The sequence below is a fragment of the Gopherus evgoodei genome, chromosome 1, assembly GCF_007399415.2.
Source record: "Gopherus evgoodei ecotype Sinaloan lineage chromosome 1, rGopEvg1_v1.p, whole genome shotgun sequence".
NCBI classification, from domain to species: domain Eukaryota; kingdom Metazoa; phylum Chordata; order Testudines; family Testudinidae; genus Gopherus; species Gopherus evgoodei.
Genome location: NC_044322.1, coordinates 152,456,487 through 152,476,050, shown reverse-complemented (window position 1 = coordinate 152,476,050; position 19,564 = coordinate 152,456,487). Strand labels below are relative to the sequence as shown.

General features: G+C 39.7%; 1 protein-coding gene across 1 annotated transcript in view; it reads left to right on the top strand.

Annotated features, from left to right (window-relative positions):
* CFAP47 (cilia and flagella associated protein 47) overlaps positions 1–19,564 on the top strand; it is a 681,124-nt gene that overhangs the window by 110,889 nt on the left and 550,671 nt on the right. Inside the window, 3 exon segments of the mRNA XM_030575652.1 lie at positions 2,514–2,709; positions 4,587–4,796; positions 18,092–18,192. Coding sequence (XP_030431512.1) covers positions 2,514–2,709; positions 4,587–4,796; positions 18,092–18,192 — 507 coding nt within the window.

Here is a 19,564-nt window from a genome sequence, read left to right as displayed (position 1 = left end):
ACAGAGGCAGCACAACAAAACAAAGAGAGTTATCTTTACTTACAAGCATTATGCGAAGGTTCCGGAGGTCAGTTACAGCTTAGTAAGATTATTCCCTGTTTACACTGCCACCCCAGCGCTATTCTCTTTATTCCTCTCGTGCAGTGCTGTAGCCAGGGAGATACAGCACTCTATGTGCCTTGCCAGCGTGCATGGGGAGTGAGTTACAGCGCTGTAAAGCCACCACCAGCGCAGTAACTCTCAAGTGTAGCCAAGGCCTACTATATAGCAAATGATGGTGGAGTATTAGGTAGTAGTGTAGCACAAGCTTTGACTGTGGTCACTAGAGGTGTGGTTAACATAACAAATACTTCCCATAGTATGCTAGTAGTTTTTTCTGGCTAACTGATTTGAATAATTGTCTGGAATCAGACTGGCATTCTGGTTTAATATGATTATCTTATCCTTCTTCTTCTTGTTCAGTTTGTGTGGTTAGTGCTGTTGTGCAGTAGTAGCATTTTTTGGAATCCTGGTCAGTTGTGCTTTTAAGAAAAAAGTAGAATTTGAATGAGGTTATTGTGCCCAGAAGAGGGTGAGTGGGCATGGCCAGTTTTCTCAGATTTTGAGAAAGCATTTAAAGGAGGAAAAATTGTGAGAATACAAAATCCCTGCAAACTTTAAAACATTCATCTGAATGGTTGAGGTGACAATGCTGGACAAGTGGAGCAGTAGAAAAGAGAGAAAAAAGTTTTGCAAGGAAAGTTTGTTATTGTTAGTATGTGATCATATAATTAAGATACCTTTTAACAGAATGGAAATCAAGTGCACTAGGCAAACTATTGCTATTTCCCCCCCCCCCCCAACTGGGACTCATGCCTCATTTAGTACACAGGATGGAGCTGTTCTTGGAATTAGTCAGCTGTGCAGTGAAAAGGCAGTTGAATGCTGCCCTAGAGAACTGTATTCTATCACTACCTCTGCCACAGAGTTACTATATGTTGCTGGGCATGTAACACAAGTCACAATTTTCACAGCTGGCCGTTATATGTTCCTCATTTTCTGAGTACCCAACTGGAGACACCTACGGTCAGATTTACAGAAGTGCTGAGTAGAATTGAGCAAATGATTGATTTATTGGTTTGGAAGCCAGATGGAAAAAATCCCCTTTCCCCCCTCCCAAATTGCTTAGTGTTTTTTGATAAAACAAACAAAAACAAGGAAAAATTTTGTTCAGATCAGATAGTTTTCAATGTTGATCAAATCCACAGTTTCAAAAATCTTGTTTTCATTTTGTTTGGTCAAAACTAGTTGCCAAATTATATTTGAATTTGCAAATAGTTTTGGTGCCCTGAAAAATGCAAATTTTGATAAATTTAGTATTTGCCAAAAATTTTTCACCCAACTGTAATGCTGAGCATTCACAGCTGTAGCTGAAGGCAACGGAAGCTGTGTTTGAAACATATAAAGTGCTAAGTAATGCTGAGTACTCTGAAAAATTAAACCCTGAGCATCTCAAATTGTCACCCAATATTAATGGAGACTTGACAATGTTGGTCTTCATTTTCCTTTCCTCTCTGGGGTGTTGTAAAATACATTCATTAAAGAACTAAGATACTATGATGATAGCATCATAGAAAAGACTATGAGGAAATTAGTAACTGTGTTAAGTACAAGGTTTGGATGACATGCAGTAAATAATGCATGGGGACACACATTGAGTAATTAAGATAAAGAGAAACGCTGAATAGTGCTTAGTCAGTGAGCATTCTCCAACCCGTGCACTGATTGAAGTAGGGGTCATGTGAAAAATTAGTATCTGATCAGATAATGAGATCAAGTTAAGGCAACCGTAAATCTGATATTTCCTAAATGAATGTTTGATTTTGCGAATTTAATGTTGTTTTTTTTTAAATTTAATTATTTTGGATGTAATAGATATATAGGATGAAATCCTGGCCCCGCTGAAGTTAATGTAAGTTTTGGCATTTATTTCTGTGGTATCGGAATATCATCCTAGAAGTTTTTTGTGTGTTTGCAAATGAGATGTGAGAGGCATTTTTATGTTGGAAACAGTACAGAGCTTTGGAATCTGGTAGGCTGAATTTATATTTTCAGTTACTGGATCTCATTATTTTGATTTAGAAGCCCCATAGGAATTTGACTGCATGACAGTACAGGTAGAGATGGGTGGTTTCACATTTCATGGTGCTTAAGAATGGATATATGTCTCATCAACTGCAAGAAATATTTTATTTTTCAATAAGTTTGAAGAAATGCCAGAATTTCAAAAAGTTTCCTGCTAATAAACAATATAAAAAAATGGGTTCCAAGTTTCCAGGACAAGTCACTTGTAACTATTTTTTTCTTCCTAACTTATCATAGTAGACTAGTGCTGCAGCTTGTTTTCATGTTAGACTGTATTTTGAAAACAAAAGCAATATGCTTGATTAGGAAGTTCTTATCAGGTTTGTGTCTTCAAATGATTTATTTTAATTATGTTTGTATATTTGTTTGATTGTTCCATTTTTCATTAGCTTATCCTGGGACATATGGAGTTGAAGTGCCAGTGTTTTTGAATGATAACCCATCACATTGCAAACTATTAACTCTGTCTGGTACTGTCAAGTTGCCTAAGATAAACTTTGATCCCCCGTTTTTGATATTGATGCCTGTTCCTCTGGATATGAAAACTGAGATGTATGTCAATATTATTCCAAAAGACTACTCAAGGTAAATCTTCCCTTAAATTCCAGATTAATTTTCCATAAATACTATAATTCTCACGCTTCCTCTGTTTTCTGCTGCAGGAGATACTTAGATAATTGCTGTGTGGATTGGTGTTCATATCACTGTCTGCTCAATGGAGGAAAATGCCATACTTAGCAGGAAATAGTGAACAGCATTTTATCCTCATGATGTATCATTTCTTTACTAGCTCTGTGCTCCAGAAGTGTGTCTGTCCATCATTACAGGACAGATTGTTACACTTTTTGTACTTTTTTGGAAAGCACAGCAGAGCTATGAAAAAAGCAGCAGCTATGAGAGCTTCTCAGTAACTTCAGCCTGAAAGTCACATCATAAGCTTGTTATATTTTTTGGTGTCATGATTAGATGAAAACATTGTAGCTGCTGTTTTTCTCTGGCAAATTGATTAGAAATCCTCAAACAGTTATTTTGGGTTAGTATGATTTTGTTAGACACATCGATGAGTCAAACTGGGTGTACTATGATTTCATTATCTATGCAAGGCTGTATTATATTTCAACAAAACGAACACATTAATCTAAAAGTGTCTATAAATTAGATTTATTAATGATTGCACCTTTTTATTCATTTTTTTAGATCTCCAAAATCACACTGTTAAACCGAAGATTTGAAAACTATCAAAAACTTTCTTTTAATCTCCATACTGTATCGCAAAATGTATTAATTCAGAGTTGGTGCAATATTTGGTTAACAGATGCCTCCTAGAGTCCTTTATCATGGGTTTTGTACCATAAAGCATTGTACAGCTTAATATTTTTGAATACTAGGGCTTGGTAATGGTATCCAGAGCTTGTACATTTTAGAGCACTAGTTCAAATACAGCTCAAAGCAATAGTGGTTAAAGTTACCATCCGCCAGGTTTTTGTTACCAGTGTTAAATGATAATATGGTCTCACCATAGTTTCCAGTGGATAGGTGCTAACATATCAAAAACTAATACTGCAGTTGGTGACATTGTTAGCATGTTAGGCAGAACTTGAATTGCTCCCTTCCCTAGTACTAGTCTCTCCAGGCAAGAGTTGAGGCACACTGATACGACAAGTGTTAGGAAGCTTGTACTTCCTCTACCTGTGATACATTTTTTCTGTGGTTAAATAGTAAATTTCATTTTCCAGTGCAGTTAGTGGCACATTTCTATGACTAGGTACTGCAGTGTCAGAGACCCAAATGAACATCTTGCATCCACTTTCCTATAGATGATCATCATTTGTAGGTGGGGTGAATTACCTAGGATTTCTGTTGAGAAATAGTAATTTATTGAATGACTGTTGTCAATAATACCACAGCTGGATCAAGCCAGACTCCATATGGGTCTGGGGATCTACTCACATAGATTTGATTGCAAGATTGGAGCCTAAATTAGTGTGACCAGGGGAAGTATTTCAAAATGTCTCTGTCCAGGAGGTTCCATTTTGTGCAAATAGTTATAGAGTAAAGGCTGTTTTGAACACTAGAACAATTTGATAAGTGTTAATACAATTAAATCAATACAGAAGAAAGCTTTAGTAATAGGTGATTTTTAAGAAAACAAATAAAAGTAATACTTAAGCCTTAGTTATAACAATGGTCTGTAAAAATTCTTCCATACAATGCTGAGTTGCAGTGGGTCACTACAGAAAACTAATTGCAATACATTTGTAAAAGACAAAATGGCATGTTAAATGTTAAAGGACTTATAATTTTTAGTTAGTTTCAGTTGACTAATAATTTAAAAAACAAATTTATGCTATGATCATGGTTCATATATCGAGCTGCGAAAAGCAGTTTGATAGATGTGTGACTTAACTTTGCTCCCAAAGGGCAACAGTAACAGACATCGTTATTATTGATTTTTAACACAGGCCGTCAGCACTACAAGTTGAAATTCCAGAGCTTGAACTTGAAGATGGTGACAGGATTAATCCCTTTTCTGTGCAGTTTCCAAGTGGCCAAGTTATTGCAGTCTCACCAGAGGGGACAAATGTAGGACTCACTTGTCATATCAGCTTCAGTTCATCTAGGCCAGTGTCATTTTTAAGGAACATATTCTTCATTGATGATGAAAAAAACAGGTAAATGCATTTAAATGAAGTCTATTTGGGGGAAGGAATGGTACTCTCCATATTGTGGAGAAGTATGTAAGACACAAACCTTATGACATAAACTAGATGGAAAAAAATGACAAGGAGTCCCTAATATAAACTAATATATTTGAACGTGAACTGAAGAAATACATTCTGTTTTGAGCTGGATTCCAGTTCCAAATCATGCTATTCAGCTTTGCCCTTAAGGTTTAAATCATTTCAGAATCTTGTATTTGCTCATACTTTGCTCAGTTTTTCTCTTTTCCCACTCCCTCATATTCACTTTTGAGAAGTGTTCTGTTGAGTAAACAAATCCTACTATTTTTGGTTCAAATTGTTTTTTTGTTGTTGTTAAAAAAAACTAAGATTTTTTTTTTGGTGTTGTATTTTAAATGATATTGCAGTCGAATAGGAGGAAGTATCAGCATGAAATATGGTGTTCCTATCAATTTAGCTTTGTAGAGTGCTTTTCGGTCTTCCAGAATGAAATCCCCTTATTAACCTAATATGTCATTGTTTTAATGCATAATTCATACAATACAATGGAAAAAAACCTTTAGAGGTCTATTTAAAGAACAAAATGTTTCTGACTGTAAGGTTGCATAAACCTTGCAGGACTTGTTTTGTGTAGCTAATGGTCTGCAGCGCTTGGCAACTACTAAACCTGTGTTCCCTTCATTTAACAGCCTGGAAGCTTAATGCCTAAATCGCAGAAAAGAGGTTTGCTTGGAACAAGTTTGCTAGGTCTTACTAAGCAGTGGAAAGCCCTCCACTAGGGCCGCCTGCCTGTCAAATGGAAGTGGTTTTCCGTCTGGGCATGGCAAACTGGAGCTTCTCCAGTGCATTCATCCATCCAACATATATGCGAGTATTTGCTGCACCTGAAACAGCAATGCTTAGCAGTTTCCTCTATCAAGGTTCACCTGGCGGTGAGACCAGCTTGCCACCTTCATGTGGATAACAGTCTGTTTTTTCAAGTGACATGACAATCAGATTCCTTAAAGGCCTGGAAATGTTGTACCCTAAATTAAGAGAATGTGTCCCCACCTTGGGACTTGAACCTGGTCTCGTCTAAACTTATGGGACCATCATTTGAGCCTTTAGCAATGTGCTTCTGGAAGGTGTTTTTTCTAATAGTCATCACTTCTGCCAAAAGTCTCTGACACTTTGTATTGCAGTATAATATATTGCACAAGAAACTGACTATATCTTAGAATTAGAATGGTGCAAAGAGCTGATAAGCACTTCCTTAATTATTTGCCTGTCGTTATTTCTACTGTGATCTCAATTTTCAGGGTTAAACATTTTGTCCTTTCAAATCTTATGATGGTATTAGGTTTGCCCTAAATATAAAACTAAATATTTATAATATTTTTATGCAAGAATTGTATGAATACTTAAGTAATTAGAGAGGGAGTGGTTGGAATTTTTATATTCTGTTTCTTGATCTTTATCAGTGTAACTCCACTAAGAGTCTTTTCTTTTTTTGTAGACTCATTTTATTTACTTCTAAGATAAACTGTGAATTGGGACGTGGTTTCTTTGTAAACCTTTCAGTAATTAGTAGGAAAGGGTAATACAAAACAATAGAATTTTGAGGCTTGAAAAATAGCCATTCATCAGGCACAGTAGTTAGTTTCAATAACTCTTCTTATATGATACAGTAGCAGCTTATCAAACCTTGTTATGGAGGGATAAAACATTTTAGTGTGTAATAAACCTTTATCTGTACTGCCATTAAAATGAAAGAAGGAATACCACCATTCACTTGAAGAGGAATTTAATTAAAAAAGCATTCAATAAAAAGCTGGCATTAAAGTAACCTTCTTTGAGTAGGTGCAGACATGTATTGCACTTAGGTATTTGCACACCCAGTGCACTGGAGCAGGAGAAATTTGCCTAGCAGTACCTGTAGGGGGTGAGGCTCGCACCTCATGGCCATAACCCCTCACCTAGCTGCACGTGGCAGTGCAACACCGGCCCTCCTTCACTTCCTTCTTACTGTCTATAGCTGAGTCAGAGCTCTGTGTGGTCTTAACCTCTCAGCTAGTTTAGTTTTTTTTCTCCTTGTTGTATATAGTTGTAGTAGTTTTGTTTTCTCGGTGCCCTCACAGGAGTTTAAACATTGTCCTTTGTGTGGCGGAGCAATCCCACACAGTGATCCCCACACATGGTGCTTCGGGTTCCAGGAGTGCTGCTGCAGGTGCCTCTCCGAAGAAATGGAGGAGCCATACCCTGTCAACAGTGCAGAAGAAGAGATTGCATGATCTCAGTTAAGACTGCTTTTGGTTTTGGGGTGACTCTTTTGCTTCCCCGAGGAAAAGCGTGGACTGGCATGGAGTTGGTACCAGTGTGCAGGATGGCATGGGTACCTTTAACCCTTCCTTGATACTGAGTCCGGAGGTTCAAAATTCTGTACCGTTTACTCTAGTTGCAGCCTCCAGGCATCTGTTGAGTCTGGCACCGACGAGGGAGATACCAGTACCAATTGTTTCCACCTCGGCAGCGTATTAGGCAGGTAGAGATCTCCTTTGCTTCTTGGTCCCAATCTCTCCTTTGGTCCAGGACTTTGCCAAGGTTTCGCTATCTGTAGCTCTGGCAATTGAACAAGATGCTGAACCCTCAGGTCTCTTGGCACCTCACTTCAGTATTGCCCTTCCATAGTTTGTGAAAGCAGGTCTGGGACTGGGATGCATATGAGCGACCCCGGCACCAGGAATCTCCTTGGCACTGCTGCAGTTGGCAACACAAATGCTTCTGTGGCAGCATTCACTGCCCTTGACGTCAGCACCATCAGACACTCTGGTACCGCTGCTGACTTCAGGACCAACACCATTTCTGGAATTGGCATGCTTAGTACTGATGGTACCACTTATTCTGGATGATGGATGAGTCAGACTGGTTACTTTTTCCTCTGGTTTCGTTCCATCCTTATCTCTGGGATCCTGAGGCTCCTTAGTATAGCCTTTTATTTTATTTAATGTGAATTTTGTAATATGGTAGTATGCCACCGTGGGCTCACGTCTGGTGACTACAGTTTCAAGTTCAACAGACTGAAAGTCACCTCTACTGCTTGTTTCAGTTTTGGAGTTTCTGGGTACACACAAAGACCAAGGGTAGTGACCACTCATACATTTACAAATACAATGTCTAGTGTGTTTTACAAGTTTTATTAAAGTTGTTAAGATTTCCTATACCTATAGAATTTTTATAAAGACTAATGCACAAGTTACAAATATAGTTATACTCACATCCTTAATAATATTCGTAAGGTCTAATGGCTGCCTTGCCAATTGATCATCAGTATGGGGTGGTTCCTGATGGAGTTTCCAATAGGGAGCTAAACTTTCCCAATCTCTTTTTATAATGTGATTCTGATTATACCTCATTAGCATTTATGCACGTAGTGCATCTTGTGGTTAGGGCATGTGTTAGAAAAATATGACTACTGGATATCTTGTAAGAAAAAAATAACTCTAACAGTTAATTTTTTGCAATACCACCCATTTGCACATCTTTTCCTATGATCTTGTGGTATAGGGTCATTCTTTGGTTACTTACTTATGTCAAGCATTTAATATGTCTATGGCCTAGTATGACTAAGCTGGCATCTTACAGGCCTCAGCCTGTAGGTTTTGTGTTTCAGCCCTACTTACTTAGATAGCTAATGTATACTTATCCCCTCTGATACTTTTATAATTCTACAATTTAAATCTATTTAGCATACAGTGATTATATATAAGATAGCATGTTAATCATAACATCACACAATAAGTGAATGATAAAATGAAGTAATTAGCTACATCTGTGTCAGAGTTGGGATCATCATCCTTCCACTCTTCATCACCCAACCTGGATTGAGGGTTGCTGATGAGCCATTACAGATACCAGGATTGATACTCGTCTTCTGATTGGGATGAAGGCTCTTGGCCTGGTTCCTACTGGCCACCAATGCCTTATCCAGATCTTTGGCCTCCATGGAATCTGTGGGATTCTCCTCAGTTGTGGAGGTTCCCCTCTTCGTCTCGCTTGAAGGCAAGATCGCTGGCCAGGTCTGCAGTGGTGACCGTCGATCCTCCCCAGGCCCAGGGACTGTTAATCCTCCAGGCGGAGTCTCCAGAGTCAATCCATCAGCCTTGCAACTAGATCTGGCTTTGGCTTAGTTAAGGTCCTCATCATGTCTGGATGATTCTGTGATGCTTGGATCATCCTTCCCTTCAGTACCAGAAGATTTAAAGGTGTAATGAGACCTTTTGCAGTGTGTAGTTGATTCTCTCAGTACTCAAGTGAAGCTCTTGCAAGAGAATACCTACGAATGAGTGGATATCCTGCAGCCATCTGCCCCTGGGAGAGTCTCCCTCCCTACTAGTGATGTGTTCATTGAACCAGTTAAGGCCCTCTGGAGCACAGTTGTTTTGTTACTGCCTGCAGCTAAGCACACAGAAAAGTGCTCTTTTGTTCCTGTGCAGGGATTTGAGGGGTTTTACTCCCATCCAGCCCCAAATTCTCTAGTTGTAACTGCAATCAATGACAGAGCCCAGCAGGGCAGGTTTAAGTCCACACCCAGGGATAGGGACTTTAAATGTTTGGACCTCATGGGCAGGAAGATTTACACCTCCTCCTCCTTACATAAATGAATTGCTAATCAGCAAAGCTTTGCTGTCCAAATAAAATTTTATTTATTCTACCACTATGTCAGAGTTTGCAGACCAGCTGTCTGAGCCTTCATGAAAGGAATTTTGGGCATTTCTCACTGAGAGCTGCTTGGTGGCTAAGATGTCCTTGCAGTCCGTGCTTGACGGCACAGACACTTTAGCCAGAGTGATGGCCTCTCCGATCACAATGAGGCAGAATTCCTGGCTGCAGATTTTGGGCATTGCTTCCTATGTCCAGCAAGCCATTGAGGTTTTGCCCTTTAATGGCCAAATGCTGTTTTTGGACAAAATTTGATGAAATGCTGTGCTCCTTCAAGTACTCTAGGGCTACCCTGCAGTCCTTGGGGCTGTACGCGCTGGCAGTGCGGAGACACCACTGCAGCATTTAACAGCAGCAGTAGTATTGTCCGCAGTGCATGTTTGGCCAGCCTTTTCCTCTTCTGATGTAACAGGACTACCCCAGAAAGAGGGTTAGATACCATATCTGGGGTTTGGTCAGTCTACATACACCCGCCCCAACCCCCTGCATCATCCAAGTGCGCATTTTGACTCCTTGGACCAGAGTACCATTCTAGTCATTGCTCCTTTATCCTCATGTCTCCCCTTTGGGGACACACTGTCCCTCTTTCATAATGCTCAGGGCTATCACGACTGACAGCTGGGACCTAAGCACTGTCAGACTGGGTTATGCCATGCAGTTTCTCTCCACACATCCCCTCCACCCCTCTTCAGGGACCCCGTCATGAGATATTGCTCAAGCAGTTCCACTTTCTACTAGCTTTGGGAGTGGTGGAAGAAGTTCCACTGGAACATCAAGTTCACAGCTTCTATTCCTGATACTTCCTGGTACCCAAATCCAAGGGAGGGGTAAGAAGCATCCTCAATCTTTGCAGTTTCAAAAAATATATCAGGTATATGAGGTTCCAAATGGTCACTGTTGACTATTCTCCCTGTGCTTTCTCAGGATGACTGGTTTGCTGCTCTGGATCTTCAGGATGCCTATTTCAATGTGGTGGATTTTGCCAAGCCACCGAAAGTTCCTTCAATTCATCGTGTCGGAATGCCACTTTTAGTACATAGTACTTCTATTCAGCCTCTCCTCTACTCCCTGGGTTTTGACCAAATGTGTGGTTGTTGTTATGGCATATCTTAGGAAGAAGGAAATTCACATCTTCCCATATCTAGATGACTGGTTACTGAGGGGTAGCGCTAGACAGCAAGTTCTTGCTCATGTCAGCAAACATACTGCGTTTGCTTTACTGTCTGGGTCTCATCCTAAGCACTAGGAAGTCAATTTTGGCTCCCAATGAAAAGTAGAATTCATTGTAGCCCCATTAGATTCTGTGATGTTGAAAGCATTTTTGCTGACCAACCATTTTCAGACCATTTGCCACAGACGGCAAACTAAGCCTTCCATGACAGTTTGGAGTTTTTTGAGACTCTTGCATGCAGATGGTCTAGTTATAAAGGTTGCACCTTTGTCCCCCCTCAAATGTGGCTCAGGACGATTTTACCATCCTACCCTTCAATCTCTAGACAGACTGGTTCATCTTCCTCCACTGGGCCTAGACTCCTGGCTGTGGTGGAAGCATCCATCGATTGTTTACTAAGGCATTGCTTTTGGCTGCCCTTACCAACCAGGTCAGTTGTTACTGATGCCTCCATGATGGGCTGAGGGGCATATCTGAGGTCACTGAAAGTGCAGGGACTGTGGTTGGCGCATGAGGCCTCACTCCTTATCAACATGCTGAAGCTTTGGGCCATCTACAATACATGTTGCACTTTTCAGTACCGTATCAGAGACTCATTGGTTCACATATGTACTGACATACCACAGTGTTGTATTATGTGACCAAACTAGGAGGCACACACTACAGCCACTGCCATCCCACCAGGACCAGACACCCCACCTAGCTCCAGGGAGCTGAAGATCCTAGTCTGAACTCCATGCCTCAGCACCATCCCTGCCTGAACCCCAGCTTGCAATACCTTCAGCTCTGGTCACATGAAAGGAGTAGGGGCGGGCCTGGAGTGAAAGTGATTGAGTCCTGCAGCAGTACTGAGGGAGATAAAACCACAACCTGACGTGAGTGTTCCTTGCCACTTGCAAGGGGGTTGCTTCTATGGATCAGGTGTCATCAGGATGCCAGGGATGCATACCCCATGTCCACTGCTGCATCCAGCTAGAGGGGAAGTGGACGAGCCAGATCCCAGCTGCCCAGCACCCTGCACTGCACCCAGGGACAGGCATGTTCCATCTGTGCACAGGAAATGTGTCTCGCCTACCAATACAGATTCCTGCTCTTTTGGAGCGGCAGCTACTGCTGCTTGTGGACTGCAGATTCCATGCATCTGTTTGATCATACTCCTCCTCCCATTGCACCAGTGTGTCCAGCTCCTCCTGCTGCTGGGAGGCTTCTGCCTTGTAGACTGACCTTAGTGAGGTAAGGAGGAGACCTTCTACTTATATTCATAGTTCCTGGCCCTTGCTGTAGTGCATGTCTTTCTTGGCTCACTTCCCCTGGCATGCTGATAAGGCTACTGGGAACCATGTGGGGAGCTGCTCCCTGCAGGGAGTTGCCCATGTTTTCCTGCCCTTAGTTGCCCTGTTAACAGGCAGGCAAAAAAGAAAGTTAGATGAAGGCAGTGATAAAGTGATTAGCTAACCGAATGTATACTAATAGAAATTACATCTGATCCAACCCCAATCCACCACTTGTAGTTGGGTCCAATTGAGTTCAGGTTGGGTTGCAAACCTCTAAGTCTAGCTCTTAGTGTGTGCTTTATTTGGGACAATGATGCTTCAATTACTTCAGCTAGGAGGAAGGTGGAGGAGTACTACTATATTCACTGAATCCAAGGCCAGAAGGGAGTATTATGATCATCTAGTGTGACGTGCTGTGTAATCCAGGCCATAGAACTTCCCAAAACTAATTCCTAAAGCATATCTTTTAGAAAAACATCTGATCTTGATTTAAAAATTGGCAGTGATGGAGAATCCACCACAACTGTTGGTAATTTGTTCCAACAGTTAATTAGTCTTATGGTTAAAAATGTGTGTCTTATTTCCAGTCTGAATTTGTATAGCTTCAACTTGCAGCCATTGGATTGTATTATATATTTCTCTACTAGACTGAAGAGTAAATATGTGTTCCCCGTGTAAGTACTTATAGATTATAATACAGTCACCCCTTAACCTACTTAGCGCAGTTGTTGCTAGTTAGGCTGTCACAGTGAGGATGAATGGAGGCAATGTCATGAAGAGTTTTGTTAAATAACTTATTTCTGTTTGAATGTATCTCTTCTGCATATTCACCCTGACCCAACCTGTGCTTGGGAGATTTACAGGATGTCCCTGGAGGTTCAACCTTGATCCAGCAAAGTACTGAAACATGTGAACAGCTCCAGTGAAGTGGTGGGGCTACTTGTGAACTTAAATTGCTTTGCTGGAATGGGATCTTAGAAAGGAACTGAGGTACAAGTGAGGTGTTGGAGTGTGTCTTGAGTCTTTAGTTGTAGAATGTTGAAATAGAGGGACGTGCTTCCCCAGCAGCCCACTGCTGTGAAATGGGTTCCATTGCTGCCTGACAAGAGATGCATTCCCACACTTTGGGTCAATGGAGGCAATACATTTGGAGAATAATTATTTGGTATGCAGCCTCTTATACACCACATAAGGAATATTGTGTATTGTGAATATTTGTAACTATTGCTGTTGTAAAGATGTTAATTTGTTTGAATTGTACCACCAGAATTAAAAAGCCTCTCTGTTTTTCCGCCTCCAAAGAGACAGTATGTGTTGTGAAGGATTGAATCACAAAGATCTTGAACTCCAGCTCTTGATCTAGTATTTGGAATGTGATTAGAAGATAAGCAGCTGGAAATTCAATTCTTCTGCATTTCACTGTTGGGTCAAGGGACCTGTTTTGATGGTTTGTCTGTGTTAGGTTAATTGGTATCTTGTGGGTACCAATGGCAAAACCTGTCTATTTGGGTGAGCACTGGTGAAAGGCTGAGGCAGTTGAGGATGGGATTTTTGTCTACTAGGGAAAGTACAACAGGATGTTTTAGGCTATAAGGGTTACATGACTGTGGATGAAATGGTGTGTGGAAAGGTGAGATGAAGTGCTGCTGCTTTGGTTAATTTTTATTTGCGTCTCCTATATTGTTGGATTTCTAAGTGCATATCAAGGACACTCATGTCAAAGTTTGGACTGGTGTCCTTTGGTATTGAGTTTGTATAAGATTGAAATCTAATTTAATAAATAATAAATCGTTGTGCCATAAATAAGAGTAGGTCATGGTGGCTTGGCATTCTTGGACCTAGCTGTTTCACAGATGCAATTTAGTACACAATGGGCAAGCAGGTTTTGTAGTAAAATCAGACTATACCTAGCTATAAACCTGAATTCTAAAGTGAAGGAATATGGTTGTATTTTAAGAAGGCAATTTACTATTTGTGTAGATTAAATTAAATGAATCATGAGAAGTTACACTAATATTTATCTAAAATTACCTTGATTTACAACCCATCTTTCCAGTTAATTTGTAGGTTTTTTTTTTTAACTGATGATCTCAATTTTTGCTTCTTTAACTGCCCTCAACCAGATTGACAGACTTCTTATTCTGCAGGACTGATGCAAGTAAAAGCAGGAAGAAAAGCTGAGACTGTCAGAAAATAGAAGGGGTGTCACACTTAGCTACAAAATCTAGATCCTTCGCTGTAGGAAAAATCACTCCAATACTTGGGAAAAAAAAATCAATGAGAATGCTGCATGTTGATGATCTCCCATTTTAATCCGCATTACACTTTTTTATTTATTTTATGTATTTGACTACACAGATGCTTTAGTAGGACTTATGTAACAGCAAATTTGGCCTCTCTCACCGCGAAAGAGCCAGAAAATAGAACCCAATGCAGTTCTGCTATATATGGTGGAAGGGGAGAAATAAATGCCAGGATCTCAGACAAAGGGTCTGAAGTAGAGTTGGGCAAAATTTCTTCAGCCAGTAGTTTATTCATCAAAAAATGCAGTTCTGGGTTAGCTAAATCTGTTTGCGAATTCGTTCTAATTTTGGAAATAGTTTTGATTTAGTAAAAATGGTGTGTGTGAAATTCAGAAAAAGGCTTTGTTTTCATATTTTTGAGATGAAACACTTTGACTTTTCATTTTAAAGCATTTCATTTTGAAATGTAGCTAGATTTAACTACACCCCTCATAAAAGAGGAGGAGGCCCTAAAACACCACAAAGTGAAATGCAGCATTTTGTTTTGGGTCAAACAAAATATTTCATTTGAGCCTAAATGACTTTTTGCCAGTTATTTTGTTTGGTGAGGTACCAACAAATTTTCATTTAGGGTTGAACCAAAATAATTCTTTTCCCAGACTTTTTCAGTTTGGTTACCAAACAGAAAATATCAATTATTTGCCCAACAATATAAGCCTGACATCTATAGGTGCAATGCTACTGTGTTCTGCTGGTGTTCATTCACTGCTCTGGGTGGAGGCACCTGACAGATCCACCTGCCTTACTCTTACAGAGGTGGAACATAAGAGCTGCAAGTGTTTACTGTAGAGTAGACCTTATGTTATAGTAGTGGTTGCAGATTGACTCCACTGCTGGTCTCTGGAGAGCAGATTACTTAGGCCAACCTCTGTAGTCCTATCTTGTACCAAACCCATAGTGTTAGGCTTGGTATAGTTAATAGGATTTGACCTATATTGTCTAGCTTTAAAACTTGCATTTTAATAATGGAATTATTAGCCACTGTGATAGCCTTGTTCTTCTTTTAGTATCTAAGGGTTTGTATTTTCTACTGTTTCCTTAACAGAATGTTGCTTATCCCGCATTATCTATGGCTTTCCAGCTGTGTGTACTGCACAATATCTTACATGCTAGATCAGGTGAATGAGTGGTTGGTCTGCTCTGAATAGCAAAAGTATCTAACAAAAGTCTGCATGATGGGTAGCTGAATAACTTTAATGAGAAGGAAGATCACAGTAATAAGGTCCTTGCCTCCATGTCCTCAACTTTCAATTCTTTCTCTTTCCATCTGTCACATCCTATCTGTTTCTGCAGCGGGGCCTGTGGAGTCTCTGGGGGTTATGGACCAATCCTCTTTGACATTTTGCCTGCATGGATCCTCGCTCTTGGAAAGTACACCTCTACCCTGATTGAACACGACTTGATATAACACGAATTCGGATATAATGCGGTAAAGCAGTGGGGAGCCCCGAGCCCTTTAAATCCTCACCTAAGCCCCGCTGCCAGAGCTCCAGCGGTGATTTAAAGGGCCCAGGGCTCCCTGCAGTGGCTGGAGCACCAGGCCCTTTAAATCACCGCTGGGGAAGCCGGTCCAGTCCGGCACGGCATACGGGACCAAACCCAATATAACGTGATCTCACCTATAAGGCAGTGAGATTTTTTGGCTCCCAAGGACCGTGTTATATCGGGATAGAGGTGTATGCATGAGCCCTAGACCCTAGTAGGCTACATCTCTACAGCCAGCAGCAGCGAGTCCCAGAGCCTGGATCAACAGACTAGAGCTCTACAGCCTAGTGAAGGGGGTGGGCATCAGAGCCAGAGCCACAACATCTACATGACAGTTCTTAGCACTGCAGTGGGAGCCTGAGATGTTTGACCTTGGCTCTGTAACTTGCTGCCACGATCTGTGCTGATATCCCTGGGCAGCAGTGTCCAATGATTTTAAATGCACTTACAGCACAAGCATTAAATCTTGCACATCACGTGAAAACATGATGTCTGTCATTGAACATGATTATTGAGTTGCAGTAGTAGCAAAATGCCCAAGTCCAATAAGGGCCCCATTGTACTTGGCATCATGTGCAAATGAATGGAAAGGACAGTTGTTATCCTACAGAGCATACATGGAACATCTTATTTCCGCCCTCTCCATGCCAATTACACAAACTCTGGATCTAATCAGAGTTGTTCTGTTTGCTGCACTCTAAGATCCATTTGGCCCTTCAGGATCTTTTAAAGCATCTGAACCTTTATATTCCTACCCTTATTAATTTTGGAGCAGTCTTGTTCTCATTGCCCATGCCATTTCTTCCTGTATTCTGTAAAATCCACCCCAGATCATGATGATGATAAGTTTTTTTCTGTCAGAAAGATCCTGATGTCTTGGGGCTATCTGTCCTTTTAGAAATCTTTCATGGCTGACAGACAGTCTGCATCTGGCACTGAATGCTGTTGGAGACAGGATGCTTGTTTCATGATCTACTATGACCTCTCCAGTGTCCCTGTTGGTCACAATTCAGCTACTTTAATGCAAAATATGTCACTCATGTATTTGTATTCACTGAAACAAATTGCCTGAAAGTCTTTAGGACAAAATAAAAAAGCATAGATATTTTTTCAGTTGGTGTTCTGTTTCCCTAAATAAAGTATTACAAAATCTCAGGATTGGTTTAATGAAAATGAGTGGACCACTAATGGTTCATTCAAATAAATACATTTTGATTTTGTTTATTAAGCATTTAAAAACTGATTCCACTGAGTGAGTGATCCACCACATATAGTAATTCCACACCTCCTAGGAGGATGATTACCTTATCTTCAGATAAAACACCTAGACTTTTTAATATGATTTGATTGTGCTCCATTGCAAACACAAACAATAAATTCATTGTGTTCACCTACTATTTATAATATATCTTCATGGAAAAACGTCATAAATTTACATGACCAGTGGTACAAAGTGTTTATAGCTTCAGACCTATAACTTAATCACTTTTTAGAGATTTTTACTTTTTGGCAGTATAAGATCTGTTTGTATAATATATGTTCCCTGTGTGTTAACATACTGTAAAATTGTTATGGGATGAAGTTATTATCAATTTTACATAAAGTAGAAAAAGTGCGTGTAATAGTGCAGGAAAAGGGAAGTGAAACTATAGACCTTCATATGCAACTTTCTCTGGCCCTCTGACTTCATGGATTCAAGAGAGTCAAGAGTAGATGACAGCTGAGTAGCTGACACTGCTTTCCCATTTTTCTTTTCTTTTGTTTTGACTGAGTTCTTTGAGGTGTGATAAACTCTCTCTAGTGTAGAAAATTGCATAGTCTATTTTGAAAGATAGCAACCTCCTTTAGTATGCTCATAAACATCCACTCTAATTTTATTTTTTTGTTTTCAGATGGACACAGTTCATTTATTTCAAAAAATCCTTTCTACCCCTTAAACTTTCAAATTAATGACACATTCATGTTCAGAGTAGAATGTGCTGGATAGGAGAGAACGACTATTGTATCAATCTTCTTTGTGGATCATTGATATACACAAACTTTCCAAATTGTGCTCTCACAGCAGTGCAACCCTACTTACTGCAACTTTGTACAAGAGAACAGAAGTCGGTTGCATATCTTATTTTTAGTGTTGATTACTGTTACTGTTACCTTAATATCTGTGTTTATTTTATTGTTCACCGTACAACGGCTAAATCTAAGGCAATATTAAAAAGCAGATGACCATAAAAAAAGCTTGACTGTGAAATATTTGAGAAACTTAACAGAAGAACAGCCATATTAATAGAAAATATTGAAAGATAATTTTTCATATATTAAAAGACATACTTCTTTCCTTTCCTCTGACCTCCCCAGGTTCTCGCTTCAGATTGCTGCAACAGCTGAGAACTGCCTTCTTACCGTGTATCCATACCTGGCATTCCATTGCACAGACCAGCAAATTGTCTTGAGAAATGGTAAGAGTAGTGAACATTTCCTCACTTAATCTTTTTAATTATGTTATTACATTGTAATTACATTAACTATGATAGTCTGTCTATAATTTTTATGATGATCATAGCTACTTATTTATTTAAGGAAGTTGTTTTACTTAGTACTTAGAAGTAAATATACTCCCACTCATAATGAGATTTTTATAACATGTTGGGATTCATACAGACTCAGGCTTGTTCTTATTGAAAGTAGGGGGACAAAATAAGTTGGATATTTATTGAAAAATGTCTGTCAAGCCTACAATTTTTAGAATAATTGTGCTAATACTGGAGTAAGAGTAGAAAGTATAATGTAACTACATGGAGGAAAATAAATTAATTTAAATTAGGCTGACAAAGAGCTATGGTTGATAGACAATTTCTGTGCCACCTGCAATTGAACTAGTTAAGAAATAACAGCACAGAAGAAAGCAGCATAATTGAATGGTAAAGTTATTGCAGAGTAATTATATAATAGTTGGAAATGGTGTTCAGTATTTTTGAGATTCTGGAAAAGACATGAGATTTTTTTTGTAATGTTTTGTTCAAATATATCTGGAATACTGTGAAAATACTGGAAAAAAATCAGATTGATTAGTGTCAAAATTAGTGTAAAATAAGTCAACTTACATGGATGGACCCTTGGGATGTCCATGCTTTAGAATCCGGTTACAACCATTGAAATTATCTTTGCAGAAGGGTCAGGCTAAGGCAGGCAACTAGAATGTGTGCAGTGGTGAAAATACATTCGGAACCCACACCAAACAATTCAGCAGCAAGTGTATGTTTGTAAGGTGATATAAATAGAACTAAGATAAATTCTACTTTGACCACAGGGTGACTCTGTTTTTCAGTTTATTGCTTGAGTCCAATCCCATAAATAACAATTTGGGGAAGCAGAGTGCTCTGTCTGTGAGAACCCCATTGGATATCAGTGGGGCAGTTTGTGAATGTAGAGAGGTCTGGCTGCATGTTGTAATTTGCGAATTTGAGGCCCTTACATTCCTCAGATTAACAAGAACAGGTTGCTAATTCTAGGAAAAACCAGACAGGATCTATGTCTGTGATGATTTGGGACCATTCAGTACTATTCTTTTGTATTAGGGCGGTTAAGCGATTAAAAAAATTAATCGTGATTAGTCGTGCAATTAAAAAAAATAATTGGGCTTAATCGCACGATTAATCATGCTGCTAATAATAGAATACCATTTATTTAAATATTTGTGGATATTTTGTATATTTTCAGATATATTGATTTCAATTACAACAGAGAATACATTGGCTGGGAACAGCAAACTGCGGCCACTGGGAGCTGTGGGCGGCCATTCAAATATAGACACATGGTCTGGAGGCCCGC